At 32.6% G+C, this 19,734-nt stretch overlaps 2 protein-coding genes across 2 annotated transcripts in view; one reads left to right on the plus strand and one right to left on the minus strand.

Annotated features, from left to right (window-relative positions):
* LOC127708644 ((E3-independent) E2 ubiquitin-conjugating enzyme UBE2O-like) overlaps nt 1-19,734 on the minus strand; it is a 207,428-nt gene that overhangs the window by 6,540 nt on the left and 181,154 nt on the right. The gene's annotated exons all lie outside the window — the stretch shown is intronic.
* Nucleotides 1-19,734, plus strand: part of LOC127708660 (uncharacterized) — a 105,690-nt gene that overhangs the window by 1,202 nt on the left and 84,754 nt on the right. The window contains exon 2 of the mRNA XM_052213742.1: nt 10,147-10,310. Coding sequence (XP_052069702.1) covers nt 10,147-10,310 — 164 coding nt within the window. The remainder of the gene's footprint in view (nt 1-10,146; nt 10,311-19,734) is intronic.

The raw sequence follows: 19,734 nt of genomic DNA on the forward strand, positions 1-19,734 counted from the left end.
ATTAATCATTCAATGCGAGATAAATATTTCCAAAGGGCTGTGAGAAGACAAAATAATTACGGTTGACATATTTGGAAGGACTTTTATGAATGATTCCTATAATAGAAATAGGCGTGTTATACACCATTGTGTAGATAATTCAATGTAGATTTACTGGATAACAAGTTTCAGTGGGATAGACAACCACAAAATCGTAATATAACAGAAGTTCACGACAGGGTGACATTTCTCAAAAATGTGAGTTAAGTATCTTGTGTTATATTAAGGTATATAGGGGAAAAAAATCAGAGACAAGTGTCTGTGGACAACAACCTGATCAAAGAGCTAAAAACAGCACAAGGCCACCAATGGGTCTTCAACGCAGCGAGAAAAACCCAGCACCCTGAGGCGGGTTTCAGCTGGACCCTTAACAATAATATATACTAGTTCAGTGAAATGGATGCCACACTAAACTCAGAAACATATAAACGTAAATTAAAAAAAACACAAGACTAACAAAGGCTATTCTGTAAATTTTTACAAACTTCTACTCCTTGAACTTGTGCCTTATGCTTACCATACTTACATCACCATTCCCTACACCCAAAGCAGGTAAGAATTGAATAGCAAAAATATCAGCCTTTCAGAATTGAATCAGGACAACTCAAACAAAAGACAACTCGAACCAATTTAAAGACAACTCAGACAAGTTTTTATGACTACTCGGACTACTTTTAAGTCAACTTGGATCAGTTTGAAAACTGGATGGGCCCATATACATGATACAAGGATGCTTTTAATTGGGTTCAAAAACAACTAGGACCAGTTTTAAAGACAACAGGGACCAAGTTTTAAGACAACTTGGACCAGTTTGAAATACTGGTCAGTCCCATTTAAAGACAATTCTTATCAAGAGAAATTCATTTGTGAGATCATCACAGATTCAACAAAACAAGTTGTTGGAGTAGAATGATTTCAATAGTGCATTTATGTCAAAAGTTCTGTTTATAAGAAATTTAGAAAAAAGAGCTTGCAAAAATATGAGCAGAATAGCAATTTTTTGCTTCTTCTCTTCTTGCTTAACAATAGGTCATTAAATTTCTGATTCTTTAGTGGATTGACTATGGCCTCAACCACTATGGATTTTACAAACCATCTATGGACCCGAGTGGAATTGTAGCGAACCATATAACTTATAATATGTAACCCAGTTCACAAAATTAACACATACATGTATGCATTTATTTCAAAATTTAATTCCTGATCATGAGTAAACTGTGTATTATCAGTATTCCCACTGTCTGTATCACTCTACTCAGCTCTTCATAAAATTGCATATCACGGCTTTGTGATGTCAAATATGTTAACACAGCCTAAAATGCTAAATAACTTTTGACTAGGACATATCACTGATGTCATAATCAATGAACCTACATGTACATTGATAAGTTTGACCCAAACTTATCAAGTCATCATCCGGTTTGCTATTGAAACAAAGAAAACACTTGTTTCTATCATGCAAACTACAGCAGGGTTTAAGAAAATCCGTTGTTCGACCTGTTAGTCAAATGCGTTTTGTTTAAATATACTTTTTCACTTTTTTGGTCTTTTGGAAAATGTTGTTTGTGCTGTATTTAGACCCCTCTACCAAGAAATTTGTTTTGCATGCACACGTATAAAAATTGCGGTTTTTATACGCCCGTCAAATTTTTGACGGGACGTATTATGTTATACAAATGTCCAGCGTCTGTCTGTCCGTCTGTCTGTCTGTCCGTCTGTCTGTCCGGCGTAAACATGTCGCACCATAACTTGAGAATGACTTATCCAAATTTCATGAAACTTAACATAGTTGTTTCTTATGATGGTCAAACGATCTGTATACTTTTTGGTGAAAATAAGATTAAAACTTTTTGAGTTACGGGACTTAGTAACTAAAACAGGTGTGTGTTTTTTTTCACATGTCGCGCCGTATCTCAAAAACAATTTATGATTATTGCTTAAAACTTTACACACTTCTTAGTTATATTAATCTTAAGATCTGTATACTTTTTGGTGATGATTCAAAATTTTATTTTTGAGTTATTGAGTATTTTGTTAAAAAGGGGGAGGGGTTTTTCATATGTCGTGCCGTATCTCAAAAACAGTTTATGATTATTACTTAAAACTTTACACACTTCTTAGTTATATTAACCTTAAGATCTGTATACTTTTTGGTTTTGATTCAAAATTTTATTTTTGAGTTATTGAGTATTTTGTAAAAAAAGGGGGAGGGGTTTTTCACATGTCGCGCCATATCTCAAAAATGATTTATGATTATTGCTTAAAATTTTACACACTTCTTAGTTATATTAATCTAAAGATCTGTATACTTTTTGGTTTTGATTCAAAATTTTATTTTTGAGATATTGATTTTTTTTTTTAAAGGGGTGTTTTCACATGTCGCGCCGTATCTCAAAAACGATTTATGATTATTGCTTAAAATTTTACACACTTTTTAGTTATATTAATCTAAAGATCTGTATACTTTTTGGTTTTGATTCAAAATTTTATTTTATAGATATTGAGTTTTTTGTATAAAAAAAAAGGGGGTTTTCAAATGTCACGCCTTATGTCAGAAACTATTTATGCTTATTGCATAAAAATTCACACACAAGACGACGGGCGTATCATGCGCTCATGGCGCAGCTGTTTATTATCCAACGCAATCATAGGTTTAAACGTTTTTTTCAATTTAGACTTATTTGTTTTCAATTTAGACTTATTTGTTTTCAATTTAGACTTATTTATATGTATATATATATTATATATATATATATACAATCTGAAAAAATCGATTATCCGATTTTCATCATATTTATATACAATGTATATATTATTGTTGTGAAATCTCGACAAAAAACTTCATATTGTGACTCGCAGCTGATATTTAACAATATCAATATGCAGGCAACCTGATAATCGGTACTTATCACACCACTGGTAAAACTATGATGATGTGATTGGTTTAACACTGTCATGTGGTGACCCCCTATGGATCTGTAGGGGTCAGTAAATTATATAGGGGTATCATGACGTCAAGTCTACTTTTATTATTATTGTATTTTATTGTTTATTTTATTCAAAACTTGGCAGAAAAAGCCCCCTGTGCAAAAATTTGTTATACGTGTCGACATGGGGGTCAGTAGCAAACCATATAACTTATTTGTGTTTTGCAATTTATGCATGGCATCATTAATTAAAAAAAACTTTTATTTTCAAGCAATGTTATTTGTCCCCCAATTATGGTATTAAAAGTATAACTCAAAACTAAAGTATGTGATAGATTACCTTAAAAAAACTCATTTTACCTAAATATTTTAAGACAGACATCCTCATGATCCTAGATCAAAAAAATTGTGAATAAATTTAAAAGAGAAAGATCTTTCATGAACACAAGATTCTCCAAATAACAAAACACATTCACAAATATGTTCAAAGAAAGAACATATATATGACAAATGACAACTTCTGATGACATTCCTGACCTGGGATAGTCCAGGGTTCTCACTTAAGATTTTTGAAGGCAAGTCCACGGACTCATCATTTTTGGCCATGCAGATGAAATTTTATTTCTGTATAATTTGTTATTTCAGTCTCCATAACAAAATAGAGCAAGGAAAGAACATAAAAGTTTAGATTATTTTTAAACTATTGATATAAAATGATGATATATGTGCTCATTTAAAATCTTAAAAATTTTAAAAAACTAATTTATAAATATCAATATGGATATCATTTTCCCTAAATTTTCAAAAGTTATGCCTATATATGATTTTCATACCAGAGGGAACTCACTTGGGGTCTACAGTAGTTAAATTCACAATACAATTTGATATACCAAATAGATTTTACTTCTACATTGACTTGATTAAAAGAAGGACATCTTTAGTGCATAGATGTGTAACAAACTAAAACTGTAGGAGATGTGGGTTATATGTCAATAAGACAGCAATCAAACGACAAAAACAATCAAGGACATCTAGAGGGCAACATATAGTTTTCAACAATAGATATGTGTCTACACAATATGTCAAGTTCTAAATCACAATGAATTTATATAAAAAATAGTGAATTAATTTAACAGAAACAATAAAAAATCTGCCATGAAATCGCAATTCTCCAAATTATGTAACAATTTAGGTGGAAGCCTGGATACAAAAAAAGTTTATAATTTAAAAATTACCAACCTGTTACTTCTTTTCTTTTCTTTACCATGTTTACTCTACAAGGGAACTTTCCTATGAGCTGTGGATTGAATATCATCCGCATATTTCCAAAGCGTTCATGTAATTTGATGGCGTCATGTGTTAAAACAGTTATTGGCCAATCAAATAAGTATATATCATTTAATCTGCACGGTCGGGATGACCCTTTAACCCTTACTCCTACGTCGTTCGGGTCAAGTAGGGTCACTTGAGCCATGCATATTAAATGACATATACCGATTTGCCTGTTCAATAACTATAACATAGTCAATTCAACATGAACTTGTCACTTAACAATTTCTAATTTTATGACACACATATTATAAGAATTAGTCCAAGTCTAATAAATAATGTTGAATGCCAAAATAACTCCAAATTTCCTTATGACAGATGTTTAAAAGAAAAATTTAAAAGTGTTTCTAATGCGTATGTTATTCTCTTGTTACATATTTGTTGTAAAATGATTCTTGGATCTTAAACATAAATTTGACAGAAAAGGAGGGTTGAGAAGTAAAAAAAAAAAACTAGTGCCACATTTCAAATTTGCCCTTCACAAGTCATGAACTGGGGCATGCCTGTCTTTAAATCTCAGGGGCAGGTCCAGGTGAGGGCGTAAAAAAAACAAAAAAAAAACTATCGTAATCTGCTAATATTGTATTGAATATGGCAATTTATCATATTCATTAATTAAACACATACTCTGATTTCTTTTTATACTGATTCCCTAATCCGATGGGTGATCCGTAAAATTTCGTTTCTCCGTTGTTTCGACCCTGCGATTAGTATCCATTGTTGTTGACGTGATATAGTGAAATTGTCTGAAATGGGGTTATGTTTTTTTGCCTTGCCTTGGAAGGGGTCAGATTTGACTATCTAGAACGGGGTATTATAAATACAAGTCTAAATTGAAAACAACGTTCAAACCTATGATTGCGTTGGATAAAAACCGCAATTTTTATATGTGTGCATGCAAAACAAATTTCTTGGTAGAGGGGCCTAAATACAGCACAAACAACATTCTCCAAAAGACCAAAACAGTGAAAAGGTATATTTTAACAAAACGCATTTGACTAGCAGGTCAAACAATGGATGACTCATAAAACACTGCTGACTGCCATGGAGATTGCCAAATAAACAGATCGCCAGATTTTTAGCAAAATAGATCTTAATTATTATATTATATATATCAAAAGTTCAGAAAAAGCTATCGTTAAAGATTTATTTTTCATGCCCATTTCATATTATTTTTTTTATTTGAATTTATAACTTCTTCCAAAGATTTGATATCCACATGTTAATCAATACATAATTTGAATGATCCGGAGGCAGACTATTTTCACCAATTTGTCTATCATGGGGTCTCTTATCATAATCCATCAAAACTTGTCTGGAACGAAATCAAGGTTTTGAACTACCAGAAGAACACCCCGTCAATGTTTAGACCTGGTGCAACCTCATGTATTCCACACTAAAGCCTACAATATTTAGAACGAAAGAACTTTATACTTCAGTGTTTATTTGTCTTGTATCATGTGTTTTGTTCAACGAATCAGAACTTAATCTAAAATAGAGAGATATTTATCAGTCTGGCTACTTCATAATTTGATGCTAAATTGTTGAAATCCAGGAGCTTCTGAGCTTCTGAGCTTGGACCCTCTACCAGGGCAACCGTAATTACGCCTCCCGTTAATAAAATCCTGGCCTAGGACTATTGAAATGTTATACCCTAGAATTTGGAATTTCTCGTTATTGGTCTACTGCTGTTAAGATCCATCCAATCATTTTAATATACCATAGACAATTAATGGAGAGAATTCGGCATAAAAAATGTCAAAACCTGACACTTAAACTATAAAACATACATGCTCCAAGTCAGGAACCGTTACATTAGTGCATTTCACAATTATTTTATGTTTTTAAGCATAAAGATTTGATTCTACGCCCCCTCTTTCAAATATCCTAGAAACGCCCCTGAATCTTATTGATATTAGTTCTCACAAAAAATTGATACTGATTACAGGTAACATATCAGTTAAATTGATTCAAAACTTGTCAACAATCAAACTGATTTAGAGTTTCACATATATAATGGTATAGACACTTGTCTGATATGTTAAGACTGCATGTTAATATAAAAATAAGAAGATGTGGTATGATTGCCAATGAGACAACTCTCCACCAGAGACCAAATAACAAAGAAGTTTACAACTATAGGTCACCGTATGTCTTTAACAATGAGCAAAACCCATACCCCATAGTTAGCTTTAAATGGCCCCGAAATGACAAATGTAAAAAACAATTCGAACGATAAAAAACTAACGGCCTGATTTATGTACAAAACAATGAACGAAAAACAAATATGATATACAACAACAAACAACTACTGAATTACAGGCTCCTGCCTTGGGACAGGCACATACAGAATGACAGTGGTGTAACAATACAACATAAGAACCAACTATAAAAATCAGTTGAAAAGGACTCATCAGATCAATACAAAGCAGAAAAATATCTAACAAAATCATATACTAGGGCGGACGTGGCAGGGTATTTATACATCCCCACAACAAAAAATACACTGAGTACAGATCTGAGAGTACTCACAGTTACTGACGGCTAGTTCAAAGCCAATAACAACTAATAAAAAAATCATGCATCTAAGACTAAAATATCAATCAGTACCCATCCAATATCAAATGGATTTAGCATAAAGACGTCATTAACAGTCAGAAAAAAACATGACCCTGTGCAATGCCAAGATACAGGTATCAACAGGTTTTAGAGCCATGAATATGCATATGTATATAGAAATTTAATTTTAATTTACTGATGACAAAATCAATATTTATTCCAACAAAAACAATATTCAAAGATCTTATTACAATGTTGAATTGGTTACCTTTTAGAATAAGTTTATTTAAAGAATTGATAAGTTTACTCAGATCGTATTTTAATTTCCCGGCTCGGTAAACAATATCTCCGTAAAAATTAGGATTAGCTATCCCTTTTGACAAATGTTTGAAATAAGTATATAAAAATGATAAGTTTTTTTGAGGTAAGATAGGTATTCCAATTCCTACTTTTATAGAATTTATGCAGTTATCCAAGTATTTTTTCAATGATTTAACAATACTTTGATAAAATGTCACTTGACATTATTAATCATACATACATACATACGTTTGAAACATGCTTTTTTTCTATATTTTTGCAATTAACAAAAAATTAACAAAAAATTAACAATGATCATTTATCATGATTACATCTTTTATGTATCGATTCTTTTAAAACAAGAGACTGCCAAACTATAGCAAACCCAGAAAAATCGTCAAACTTAAACTTTACATCGGTGATACATTTTGTCGAAAATTTTGAATTTGAAAAGCAATGTTTGAAAGTTCTCAATCTATTAAGCAGTAAGTAGAAACAGCTCTTGCCCATCGATACAACATCGGCAGTCTGTACCACCCAGAATTGATCATCATTTTTTCATTAAGAAAACCCTGTGAAAATTTTTATTTCATCATAGGGATTCTTGTTTTTGACAAGAACTTTTATTTTAAAAATTTGCATGACAATTTCCCCTGAATTTGTTTCTCTCAGTCACAGGATTTAATTCTGAAAGTTGTTGAACCCAGTGGAATTTTGCTTAATGACTTTCCCAACAATTTCCCCAATGTCCATATTAGCATAACATTTAAATTAAACTATTAAAATTGCTATTGTAGACTATTTTGAGCAAACTAATGGTAAATTGTACATGTTTTAGTCAACAAAAAAAGTGTAACAAAAATACAGAACCCCAAGGCAAATTCAAAAAGGGGAAGTCTATATAAAAAAAATTTGTAAGGGTTCTGCGGAACCCAGTGTCTCGCCTACTTTTGCTGCTAGTCACAGGCTCAACAAAAATGGGGAAAAAATTATTAAAAATTTTCTTATAGATACTATCTTTTGATTGTAAGAAGCTTCTGTCTAAGTTTGGTAAAAATCCAGAATGGTTTATGAATCTAATAAATGTTTTAAAATTTTTTAACTACAGACTGTATGTAATGTAAACTAAGTCCATTTATAAGTAATATACGGAAAACCAGGAAATATATTTTTACAAAATTTCCTTCTAGATACTAGCTTTTGATTATAAACAAGCTTCTGTCCAAGTTTGGTACAAATCCAGGATAGTTTAAGAAAGTTATTAAAGTTTTAAAAACTTTAACCACAGAGTGAATGTAATGTTAACAGGCAGAAAAACTAAGTCCAATCATAAGTAAAATACGGAAAAACAGGATTTTTTTTTACCATATATTCTTCTGGATACTATCTTATGATCATAAACAAACTTCTGTCCAAGTTTGGAAGAAATCCAGGATAGTTAAAGAAAGTTATTAAAATTTCAAAAACTTTAACCACAGAGTGAATATTTGTGGACGCTGACGACGACAGAATGTAAGATCGCTATGTCTCGCTTTTGCGAAAAAAGTCGCAGGTTCGACAACAATCTCAATCAACGGAATAAGCGAAAAACTAACATATTACTACTTGGTACAACCTACAGGCATTTTTGGATTGAAGTATTTGTCGATTGATTTTTGCATAAATGCATAGTGGCTTATATTTTGTGTGTTATTTTCAAGACTAATATTAAAGACATCGTCAACCATACATAATTCATGTCTAAAAGAAGTATACTGAGTTTGATTTATTTGCAATGAAATTTTCTTACCTTTCTGGTTAAATCCATTTAGCTCAATCCACCTTCTACAGTAAATCCAACAGCTCTACCTCAGCAATAATTTTCATGGACTATTTTTATTTTTTGCGGTCGTATATTGGTATGACGTTGGCGTCGTCGTCGTCCGAGGACACATTGGTTTTCGCACAATAACTTAAGTTTAAGTGAATGGATCTCTATGAAATTTTACCATAAGGTTCAATACCACAAAAGGAAGGTTGGGATTGATTTTGGGGGTTATGGTACCAACAGTTAAGGAATTAGGGGCCAAAAATAAGCATTTTTGTAACTTCCAGACAATAACTTGTGTTTAAGTGTATTGTTCTCTCTGAAATTATACCACAAGTTTCCATACCACAAAGGGATGGTTAGGATTGGCTTTGGGGGGTTATGGTTCAAACTGTTTAGGAATTAGGGGCAAAAAAGGGGAAAAAAACAAGGGTTTCCTGGTTAATGGACAATTTGAAAGCAGTGTAAGGGAGGTAATCCAAAAACAAATTGTACAATGTAAAAAAGAAATTGGGGGGGGGGGGGGGCAATTTTTTTTTTCATTTCAGATTTCAGAAATTAAAAAGAAAATTTCTTCAAATATTTTTTTTTTTCAGAAGCAAAAAAAAAAGGGGGGGGGTACATTTTTTTTTTCAGGGTTGAACCTCTGCGGTCATATCCAGCTGCACTCAGCGATGTAATTTTATTTCTACAAGTATGCACAGGTCTTTTGGTAAGCAAAAAATACAAAAACTTTTTTTGCACAGACTGTGAGAAAAACTTCATAAATATGTATACATGATATATAACAAAACATTAATAGTACAATTTAGAAGTTGTAAGGGATTTACAATGCAAGGGTGTGGAAATATTCTTGTCACATGCATGACACAAATATTTCCACACCCCTGCATTGTAAATCACTTACAACTTCTAAATTGTACTGTAAATATAACCCTGAGCTGAGATCACTGTTAAATTTTAAAGATCCTGTTATTTAATAAACGAAATGTAAGTAGAGTTATTGTGAATGATTCTGGTGTAGTGCAAGTTCATTAGGCACAGTTGATGATACTGATCATTAGGGATTGTAAACCTCAAATTGATCATGGTAAATTGTGCAATGCAAGAACTAGAAAACTCAGGCCAATGTAAGGGTCTTAGAATTGTCATCATGGTCATTGATTTTCTCATGTTATTTTTCAGGTTTCCTGAATTGCCCCCAGATACAGAGGACAGCAATCCTGTGATGAGATGGAAGGAATTTCCAGATTTTCCCAATATAACCCATGAAGGAATTGTTAGGGCTGGTGCTAAACGATCGATAGATTTTGAAGTACAACTAGATAAACATATAACTCAGTTAGAGGGTTAGTCATTGAGTTGTCATATTGATTCAGTGTTCTCCCCAGGATTTTCAATAACATCATGGGATTTAAAATAACACTGTTTTCCTTAAACTATTGCACAACATTTATAATACATTGTTTTATATAATCTATTCATGGTACCATTTTGCTATAAGGCTATGGTGAGAACATTGGATTTGTGTATTCTGAGTATGAGTACATATATGCACACAAAACATGTAGCAAAGGAGTTGGTTTAATGATATTAAAGAACAATCATTTTGAGCTTGAAATTGCAAAAATTTTAAAACTATTCATGCCTTTTAAAATTATATGGTAATTTTATTGAAAAATCAATAGGTTGATATAATCTGGACACTTGAATGCAGAAAGGTCACTATGAAGTCATAAACAATATGAGTCAAGACTTTACCCAAAAATATATAATAGGATTAAACCCCATTTTTACTAGATGTGATTGTAAACCGGGGCGATTATCTCCCAAACTGAATAAAAGTTAAGTTTGTTAGTAAGCAACCCAGTTTACACATCAATCACATCTAGAAAAAATGTATTTAATCCTTATAATACTTATGCCAAATATTCACATGTTTAAATTAACAAGTTTTTTTGTTAATTGCAATCAAATGCACAATTGACATGTCATAACTAAGGAGTTAGCCACCATATTAACTTTAAATATCCATAAATGTTTGATTAATGTAATAGAATCTAAAATGAAATAACTCCTACCTCAAAATCTTCATTTTAATGAGATACTGTTTGAATTTGAAGCGTACAAGTAACAGAATAATCTTCAGCTTGAGAGTTTTCATTAGTATGACGTCATGATTTGCCATGACATTAATGCTCCAAGATCATTCATGATATTTTGCTGTATTTTATTATACGACTGCAAAAAATTTTTTGCGTCATATAATGCTATGATGTTGTCGTCGTCCGAAGACACATCTTGTTTCCGGGGAATAACTTTAGTTTAAGTGAATGGATCTCTATGAATTTTTATACGACCGCAAAAATTAAAAAAATTTTGGTCGTATATTGGTATCACGTTGTCGTCTAACTCTAACTTTAGTTTAAGTGAATGGATCTCAATGAAATTTTACCATAAGGTTCAATACCACAAAAGGAAGGTGGGGATTGATTTTGGGGGTTATGGTCTCAACTGTTTAGGAATTAGGGGCCAAAAAGGGGCCCAAATAAGCATTTTTGTAGTTTCCAGACAATAACTTGTGTTAAATAGTATGAATCTCTCTGAAATTATACCACAAAATTCCATACAACAAAGGGATGGTTAGGATTGACTTTGGGGGGTTATGGCTCAAACCAATTAGTAATTAGGGGCAAAAAAGGTGAAAAACAAGGGTTTTTCTGGTTAAAGGACAATTGAGACAATTTAAAAGCAGTGTAAGGGAGGTAATCCAATTCAAATTAAAGAACACTGTTTGATTACCTCCCTTACACTGCTTGTAAATTATGTATTAAGAAATGATGATTGTCTTGAGGTGATTAGCTGTCAATTTATTTTTAGCAGTTACTATTAATTAATATTAATTTTAGCCATGACTATGTATGTCATTTTATATTTTAAAACTTTTATGATGTATTTAAATGGGTAATTTTGGTTGCAAACTGCATTAGAAATTTGAATTGAGATACTGACCATATCTTGAGGGAAAGAATTTTTTGGGGGAATAAGGGAAAGGGGGGAGGTGAAAAAAATTGGAGGGGGGGGACAATTTTTCTCATTTTAGATTTCAGAAATTAAAAGAAAATTTCTTCAAATATTTTTTTTTGGGGGTTAATATTCAACAGCATAGTGTATTGCACAAAAGCAAAAAACCGGGGTAAAATAAAAAAATTTTGGTAGGGGGGGGGGGGGGGTCAATTCGCAACAGCATAGTGTATTTCACAAAAGCAATAAATTGAATATAAATTCAAATCATATAACCCATTTGAAGTTCTTTGACTACAGTTATTCTGTGTCAGAAACCTATTATGTGTCAAAAATTTAGTTACAATCCAAATTCAGACCTGTATCAAGCGTGAATATTGTGTCCATTTTGGCCCAACTTTTCAGGGTTGGACATCTGCGGTCGTATCCAGCTGCGCTCAGCAAAGCAATTTATTACCAGAAGGTTCAATACCGCAAAAGGAAGGTTGGGATTGATAGAATTTGAGAAATGGTACCAACAGTTTAGGAATTAGGGGCCAAAAACAAGCATTTTTCTAGTTTTGGGACAATAATTTGTGTGTAAGTGTATGGATCTCTCTGAAATTGTACCACAAGGTTCCATATCACAAAGGGAAGGCTGGGATTGAGTTTGGGGTTACTTGCCCCAATTCAAACTTCAGGAATTAGGGGCAAAAAAGGGGCCAAAAACAAGCATTTTTCTAGTTTCCGGACAATAACTTGTGTTTAAGTGTATGGATCTCTCTAAAATTGTACTACAAAGTTCCATACCATAAAGGGAAGGCTGGGATTGAGGTTGGGGGTAATTACTCCAAAAGGGGGGGAGGGGGGGTTCAAAAAGTTTTTGGGGGGCACAATATTGCGCAATAGCAAGAAATCTTCAATTGTACAGTATTGCACAATAGCACAGTATTGTGCAATATCACAGTATTGTGCAATATCACAGTATTGTGCAATATCACAGTATTGCGCAATAGCAAGAAATCTTCAATTGCAGAGTATTGCACAATAGCACAGTATTGCGCAATGGCAAGAAACCTTCAACTGCACAGTATTGATCAATAGCAAGAAATCTTCAATTGCACAGTATTGCGCAATAGCAAAAAATCTTCAATTGCACAATAGCAAGAAATCTTCAATTGCACAGTATTGCACAATAGCAAGAAATCTTCAATTGCACAGTATTGCACAATAGCAAGAAATCTTCAATTGAAAACAAATACAAATGTTTTAACCAATTAAGATGGGATTAATTAAGTTTTTAATTTTTGGGGGTTCTAACCTTGTATGATTTTTTTGGATATTGGGCCCCATTTTTAAATTGGTCTACATTGAGGTCAAAAGGGTCCAAAATTAAACTTTGTTTGATTTCATCAAAAACTGAATTATTGCAGCTGTATGATTTGCTGAATCTTATTTTGCATTTAGAATTTTATTTTGGGCCCTGTTTTCAAATTAGTTCATATTAAGGTTTGAAGGGTCCAAAATTAAACTTTGTTTGATTTCAACTAAAATTGAATTATTGGTGTTTTTTTATATGCTGAATCTAACCATGTTGTTTTCACAGTTAAGTGACTGCTTGAAAAAAAATTAAGTTTTTTATACCCGCGCCTTCACGGAGGGGTATTAAGTTTTACCCTTGTCAATCTGTACACAAAACTCAGATCAAGTTCAAATTTGGGCAGTGTCATTTACCGTTCTTGAGTTATGTTCCTTTATAACATTATATGCAAGCGGGGGTATCATCTGTGTCCCATGGACACATTCCCCATTTATTTGTGAAGTGAAATACTCACTTATTATGAGTAATAGGATAACACTATTAGTATATGGGTTCCTTGCAATGTCTACATGTCTGTCAGGTAAGGTTCACATGACCTTGACCTCATTCCATAAATCAGTGATCAAGGTCAAAGGTACGTGGTCGAGTATCTCAGATACTATAAGCTATAGGTCAACTATAATTGGTATATGGCATGATTGTAGGGTGTACATGGCCGTATGACAGGTTTCATCTGACCTTGACCTCAATTTCATGGTTCATCGGACAATGTTTAGTTTTTGTGTTTTGGTCTTTTTCTCAAATACTATAAGCAATAGGGCCACTATATTTGGTGTATGGAATGATTGTCAGGCGAACATGTCCGTCTTGTAGGTTTCATCTGACCTCAACCTCATTTTCTTGGTTCATTGGAAAATTTTTAGTTTTTGTGGTTTGGTCTATTTCTCAGATATTTTAAGCAAAAGGTCAACTATGTTTAGTGTATTGAAATAATTGTGAGGTGTACATGTCTGTCTGGCAGTGTTCATATGACCTTGACCTCATTTTCATGGCACATTGGTCAATGATAAGCTGTTGTAATTTTGTCAGTTTATCAGATACATTAAGAAATAGGTCAACTATATTTGGTGTATAGCATGATTGTAAGGTGTACATGTCTGTCTTGCAGGGTTCATATGACCTCATTTTCATGGTTCATTGGTCATTGCGAAGATTTTGTGGTTTGATCTTTTTCTCATGTACTAATAGCAATAGAACCACTATATTTGGTGTATGGAATGATTATAAATTGTACATGTCTGTCTGAAATGGTTAATCTGACTGTGACCTCATTTTCATAAAAACATTGAAAATGTTAAGTTTATGTGATACAGACTTTTAACATGAATTCAATGAGAAGTAAAACAGGCGAGACATTTCAGCTTGTGCACTGTTGTTACTGTAAACCGGGAAATTTTCGCGCCGTCTTTATTTCGCGTTTTATGAACACAGTCTAAATTTGCGATTTCCCTGTGGCCTATATCAATATTTTCAAAAAGGATATAGAAAGTGAACAGCTTTAGATGTATAGTAAATCAAGTGATAAAATCAATCAGAAATCTTTTGTTTTCGGTTCATTAATGTTAAATGAGATTAAAAGTTGTGTCATATTTGCTTGTAAAAACACATACACAATAACAGAAAATAAGACCTCATTAAGAGTGAATTAAAATAAAATACTCTCAGGATTAATGCTAATAAATCGGTCTTTTGATCTGATTAACCTGTGTAGCAGAGATTCAACGAGGTAATACTTTTAAAACTGATTGACAGATGACATTTACATATTTGTAAAGAGTGTTGTTTACATAACAATATCCGTAATGTCCGCTTGATTGAGATGACTTCTATGTTAATGATTTCTAAAGATGCTTTTCATTTAAAAATACAGTTATTATTTGAGGTATCGATCTGTCGTCTGTAAAATCCGTGTTGTCCTCTACATATCCTATTCATATACTTACATGTATGGTTTACATCTTATGAATACAGTTTTCTTGAATTTTCGCGGTCGTTTTATTTTCACGTTTCAATTCTTTCCGCGAAAATAGCGAAAATAAAACTGCCGCGAAAATTTCCCTGTTTACAGTAAATTTAAAGGGCAAAAAAAAAAGCGACCTTATCAAACCTTCTCCTTTACCTCAAGAAATGTCAAACAACATGATTGATTTACTGTTTGGTTTTGATGGCACATTTTATAGTTGGTTTTGATGCCACTTTAACTGTTTGATTTTGTTGCCACATTTTACTTTTTGGATTTGATGGCACATTTTACTGTTTAGTTTTGATTCCATATTTTACATTTGGTTTTGATGTCACATTGAACTGTTTGGTTTTGATGCTACATTTTACTGTTTGGTTTTGATGCCACATTAAACTTTTTAGTTTTGATGCCACATTTTACTTTTGGGTTTTGATACCACATTTTACTATCTAGTTTTGCATATTATTTTAATCTAACAACCTTTGAATTGTATTAAGCTAGTAGAAATAATCAGAAAATGTTTTTTTTAAAGATCATCAATTGATCAAAAAACTTTTAATCACAAATATTAAGATATATTGTGGAAGAACAATTCCACCTGCAGGAATGTGATAAAAAGTGGTAATTAACACCTAGTTTTTTTGTGATGTTTTTAAAAACAAGTTTATGAATTGTCCTCTAAATTTTTTTTAACTTATGGAGATTGTACTGTTTGGTGGTGATGAGAAATTCTTGATTTGATTTGATTTTTTTAGTATTCATGTGACATCTTTTCAGGGTTACATACCCAATTTGTGGTCAGTTTCTAATAACGATACACAGTTTAGGGTCAATGTTTTTGTTGTTTATTATTATAATTACAAATTTTATTGAAATAAACCAACTTTGAGCATTTTCAAAAGACCAGTACCAGACAAATTACAATTCAACCTTCTGAGATGGTATATACCGGTAAGCCTACAAAATAGATATTTAGTCTTGTGGGATTCATTCAATAGGAGTTGATTTATTTTTATCTTGTCAAAATAGTGGCCACAGCATTGTTATTCCAGGGGCCTTGGTGGTGTAAGTAGTCGAGCTACTGTATCACTAGCCTGTGAACACTGTGGTTGTGAGTTCAAATCCAGCATGTGGCCGGTGCACTCTACTATCTAATGTTTTGGTTCTCTCCAGGCACTCTGGCCTCCTCCACCAATAAAACTGACTGCCTCAAAATAGCACCATAGTGCTGAATGGCTTTAAACACCAATCTATCAAACAACCGTTATTCCATGACCAAATTGAGTAAAAGTGAAAGGTTTATTGACACTAAATTGTGTAATCATAGTTCAAAGGTAGCTAAAAATAGTTTTTGACTAATTGCTTTAAGCAAAAAATTGGCTTATTTTTGGGGTAAAAAAACACAAATTACAGTGGCAGAAAAAAATTCAGAATTTTGCAAAAAATTATATGGCAAAAAACCAAATTATTGTGAAATTTATTTTATGTTTTTGTTAAAAAATTTCAAATTTTGTGTGAAAAAAAATGTTTTGAAAAAAACTACCATATTTGATAAAACAAATTGTTTTGTTAGAAAAAATAATTTTGCAAAAACATGTTTTAAAAAATCCCAAATTTGAAGAAAAAAGATACCAAATTTTGGAAAAAATACCAAATTTGGCAATAAAACATTTTGTGAAAAAGAATTTTCCTCTAATTTTTAAACGAAAATAGAATTTTAAAGAGAAAATTTCAGCTCTCATTTGAAATATTTTGGAAATAAATAATTTTCCATCTGATTTTGGTGTGAACAAGAGAGTGTAATAGAATAATTGTCAAGCATAGTCTATTTCTAGAACAGGCAGACAAGTTTTCTGCTCTTTGGTCGGGTTGTTGTCTCTCTGACACTTTCCTCATTTCCATTCTCAATTTTAAGTATTTACTTTTGTCACAGGGTAAATGGCCACTTGGATCTTATTATTAGGGCGTTGATTATAGTGACAATAATAAAGTTGCAAACCATTTATTCACACTGAAAATACATAATTATAATAAACATTTATTTCAAATGTTAACTTGAAGTTTCCTTTTAATATGAACTGTGAATTGGATAGAAATACATGCATTAAAAGGCCTACAAAAGTAAATGTGCTTACCTGAAAATAGGGAAAAAGTTATATGTCCCATATGTAGCTTGTGCGTGCTAAAGTGTGTAACTCGCATTAGTACGAGTACACCATATATATAGTACTAGAAAAAGTGGCGGGGTTGCATGCATTATAAATTCGTGCATAGTAGAACATGAATGAATGAATGAATGAATGAATGAATGAATGAATGAATGAATGAATGAATGAATGAATGAATGAATGAATGAATGAATGAATGAATGAATGAATGAATGAAGTACACACAACATATAGTATAGTACTAGTATATAGCTGTACTCTTTTGATAAATAGCTACGGTGACACATTCTCGGCCCATGGAGAAAATTTTTGCCCTGAAATTTTATCTCCTAACATGACTAGTTCAAAAGGAAAACATAATGGCAAGTAAAGACATCTGCCATAAGACATTGCAATGACAAATTCTTTACACACACACACACAAACAAGATGAACAAAACGAAATCATATGATCCCGAATTTAGTGAAAAGGATAAGTGAAAAAAAATAATCATGTGAAATTCCATCATACCAAGTAGATAGGCAGCAAGTGCAACTCTACCAAGGCAGAATGGTGGAAATTCATAGCATGAAACGTAGTTCTTATCCTTGTATCAAAATTCTAAAATATATACAAAAGTAAAATGAAATAACACAATATAAATATAAAAGATATGCATGAACACAAAACGACAGTAACCCAACAAGTATCATTTCCCAGTGGTACCAGCCAATTTTGTCTCATTCTCCGAAATAATTCTTTCCATATAATAAAACCATGTACGACTCAGATCCTCTGATGGATGTACACCATCCACTAGCTTAGAAAACATATACTTTATCTTATCACCCTTCTTCTTTTGTACATGTGTGTAGGAACGGAGTGATCATATTGTTTCTACAATTAAGCTCAGTAATGAACTTATTTATTTCCCACAAGATCTCGTGTAATTTTTCTTGCATTTTCGGATAATCATCTTAATACAGTAGATATTTTGTTTTATTCATCATAAGCCTGTGGCTATTCCAATCCCGGAAACTAGTTGTTGTAATAGTTGTGAATACAACTTTTCCCCCAAACTCCTTAATTCTACGTTCAGTATCCGAAATAATCTCTTTCATTTTAGAAACATGATCAACTTCCAGATCTAACCATGACTCTTCGTATAAAGAAAATCGATCCTTTTTCCTTGTCAATGTACAGATATCAGGAATTCCAACAACAAAATATATAATACAACCACTCATATCACCCTTTAGTCTAGAAACTGCTATACGACACAATTCTTGTAATCTACCACCAGACTTGACATAAATATCCTTACAAGCCATCCCATAGAAACACTTTCCTCTACTAGACGTGAACAGATATGATATGATAAGATACCATGTCTATAAACAACAAGAAAAACTATATAAAACTATATTTACACCATATGAGTAAAAAAATGAAAAACAATTATCAATGAATATATACACAAATAAATAAAACAACCAAAAACTGTCACAACAAAAAAAATATCAACGGTACAAAACAAAACCCTGATACCGTCGAGGAACTCTGCTCTGTCTTGTCGTACGACGTAAAACAGGTTGTGCATCTGTTCGCTCATGTATATTAGTCCTATCTCCCGCATTATCACTAACTGATGCACCACTAAATGTAGAACTAGGATTTACCTCAGAATGTATAGGTGTCTGACCAGAAGTATCACTAGCTACTTCACCACTATAACATGACTGTGCTATAGACAACGGACGAGAACTACTAAAATCGGAACTGACACTCGAAACGGGTAAAGAACTACTAGAAGAGGTTGGTAAAAACTCTGGGGCCTGAGGATTTAATACCAAATGAGAACATCGGTCCTTGTCTCTTATCCCTGGAGACCGAGTAACAACAACACAAATATCACAAAGTTTTATTCCTTGACGGAACCTGTTCTCGTACTATCTCCTCTGTAGGTAGTGAGAAAATAGGTACCGGTAGTAGCATATTTCTGTGTACGGTCACCTTTCTTGAACGACCATGTTCAGGTTTTAGTACATATACCGGTATACTTGGGTCAGGTTGAGATTCTACAATATAGGGATCTCTATCCCACTTATTCTGAAGTTTATGCTTACCTTTAAATCCAACTTTCTTTAATAAAACTCTATCTCCCTTTTGCAGATTAGAATGGCATACCTTCAAATCATACCTAGTCTTGTGACGTTTACTTGCCTTTTCAGCTACATTTGCTGCTGTTTTATAAGCGAATCTCAATCTCTTTTCTAAG

Source organism: Mytilus californianus, unplaced genomic scaffold, assembly GCF_021869535.1.
Source record: "Mytilus californianus isolate M0D057914Y unplaced genomic scaffold, xbMytCali1.0.p SCAF_7, whole genome shotgun sequence".
NCBI lineage: Eukaryota > Metazoa > Mollusca > Bivalvia > Mytilida > Mytilidae > Mytilus > Mytilus californianus.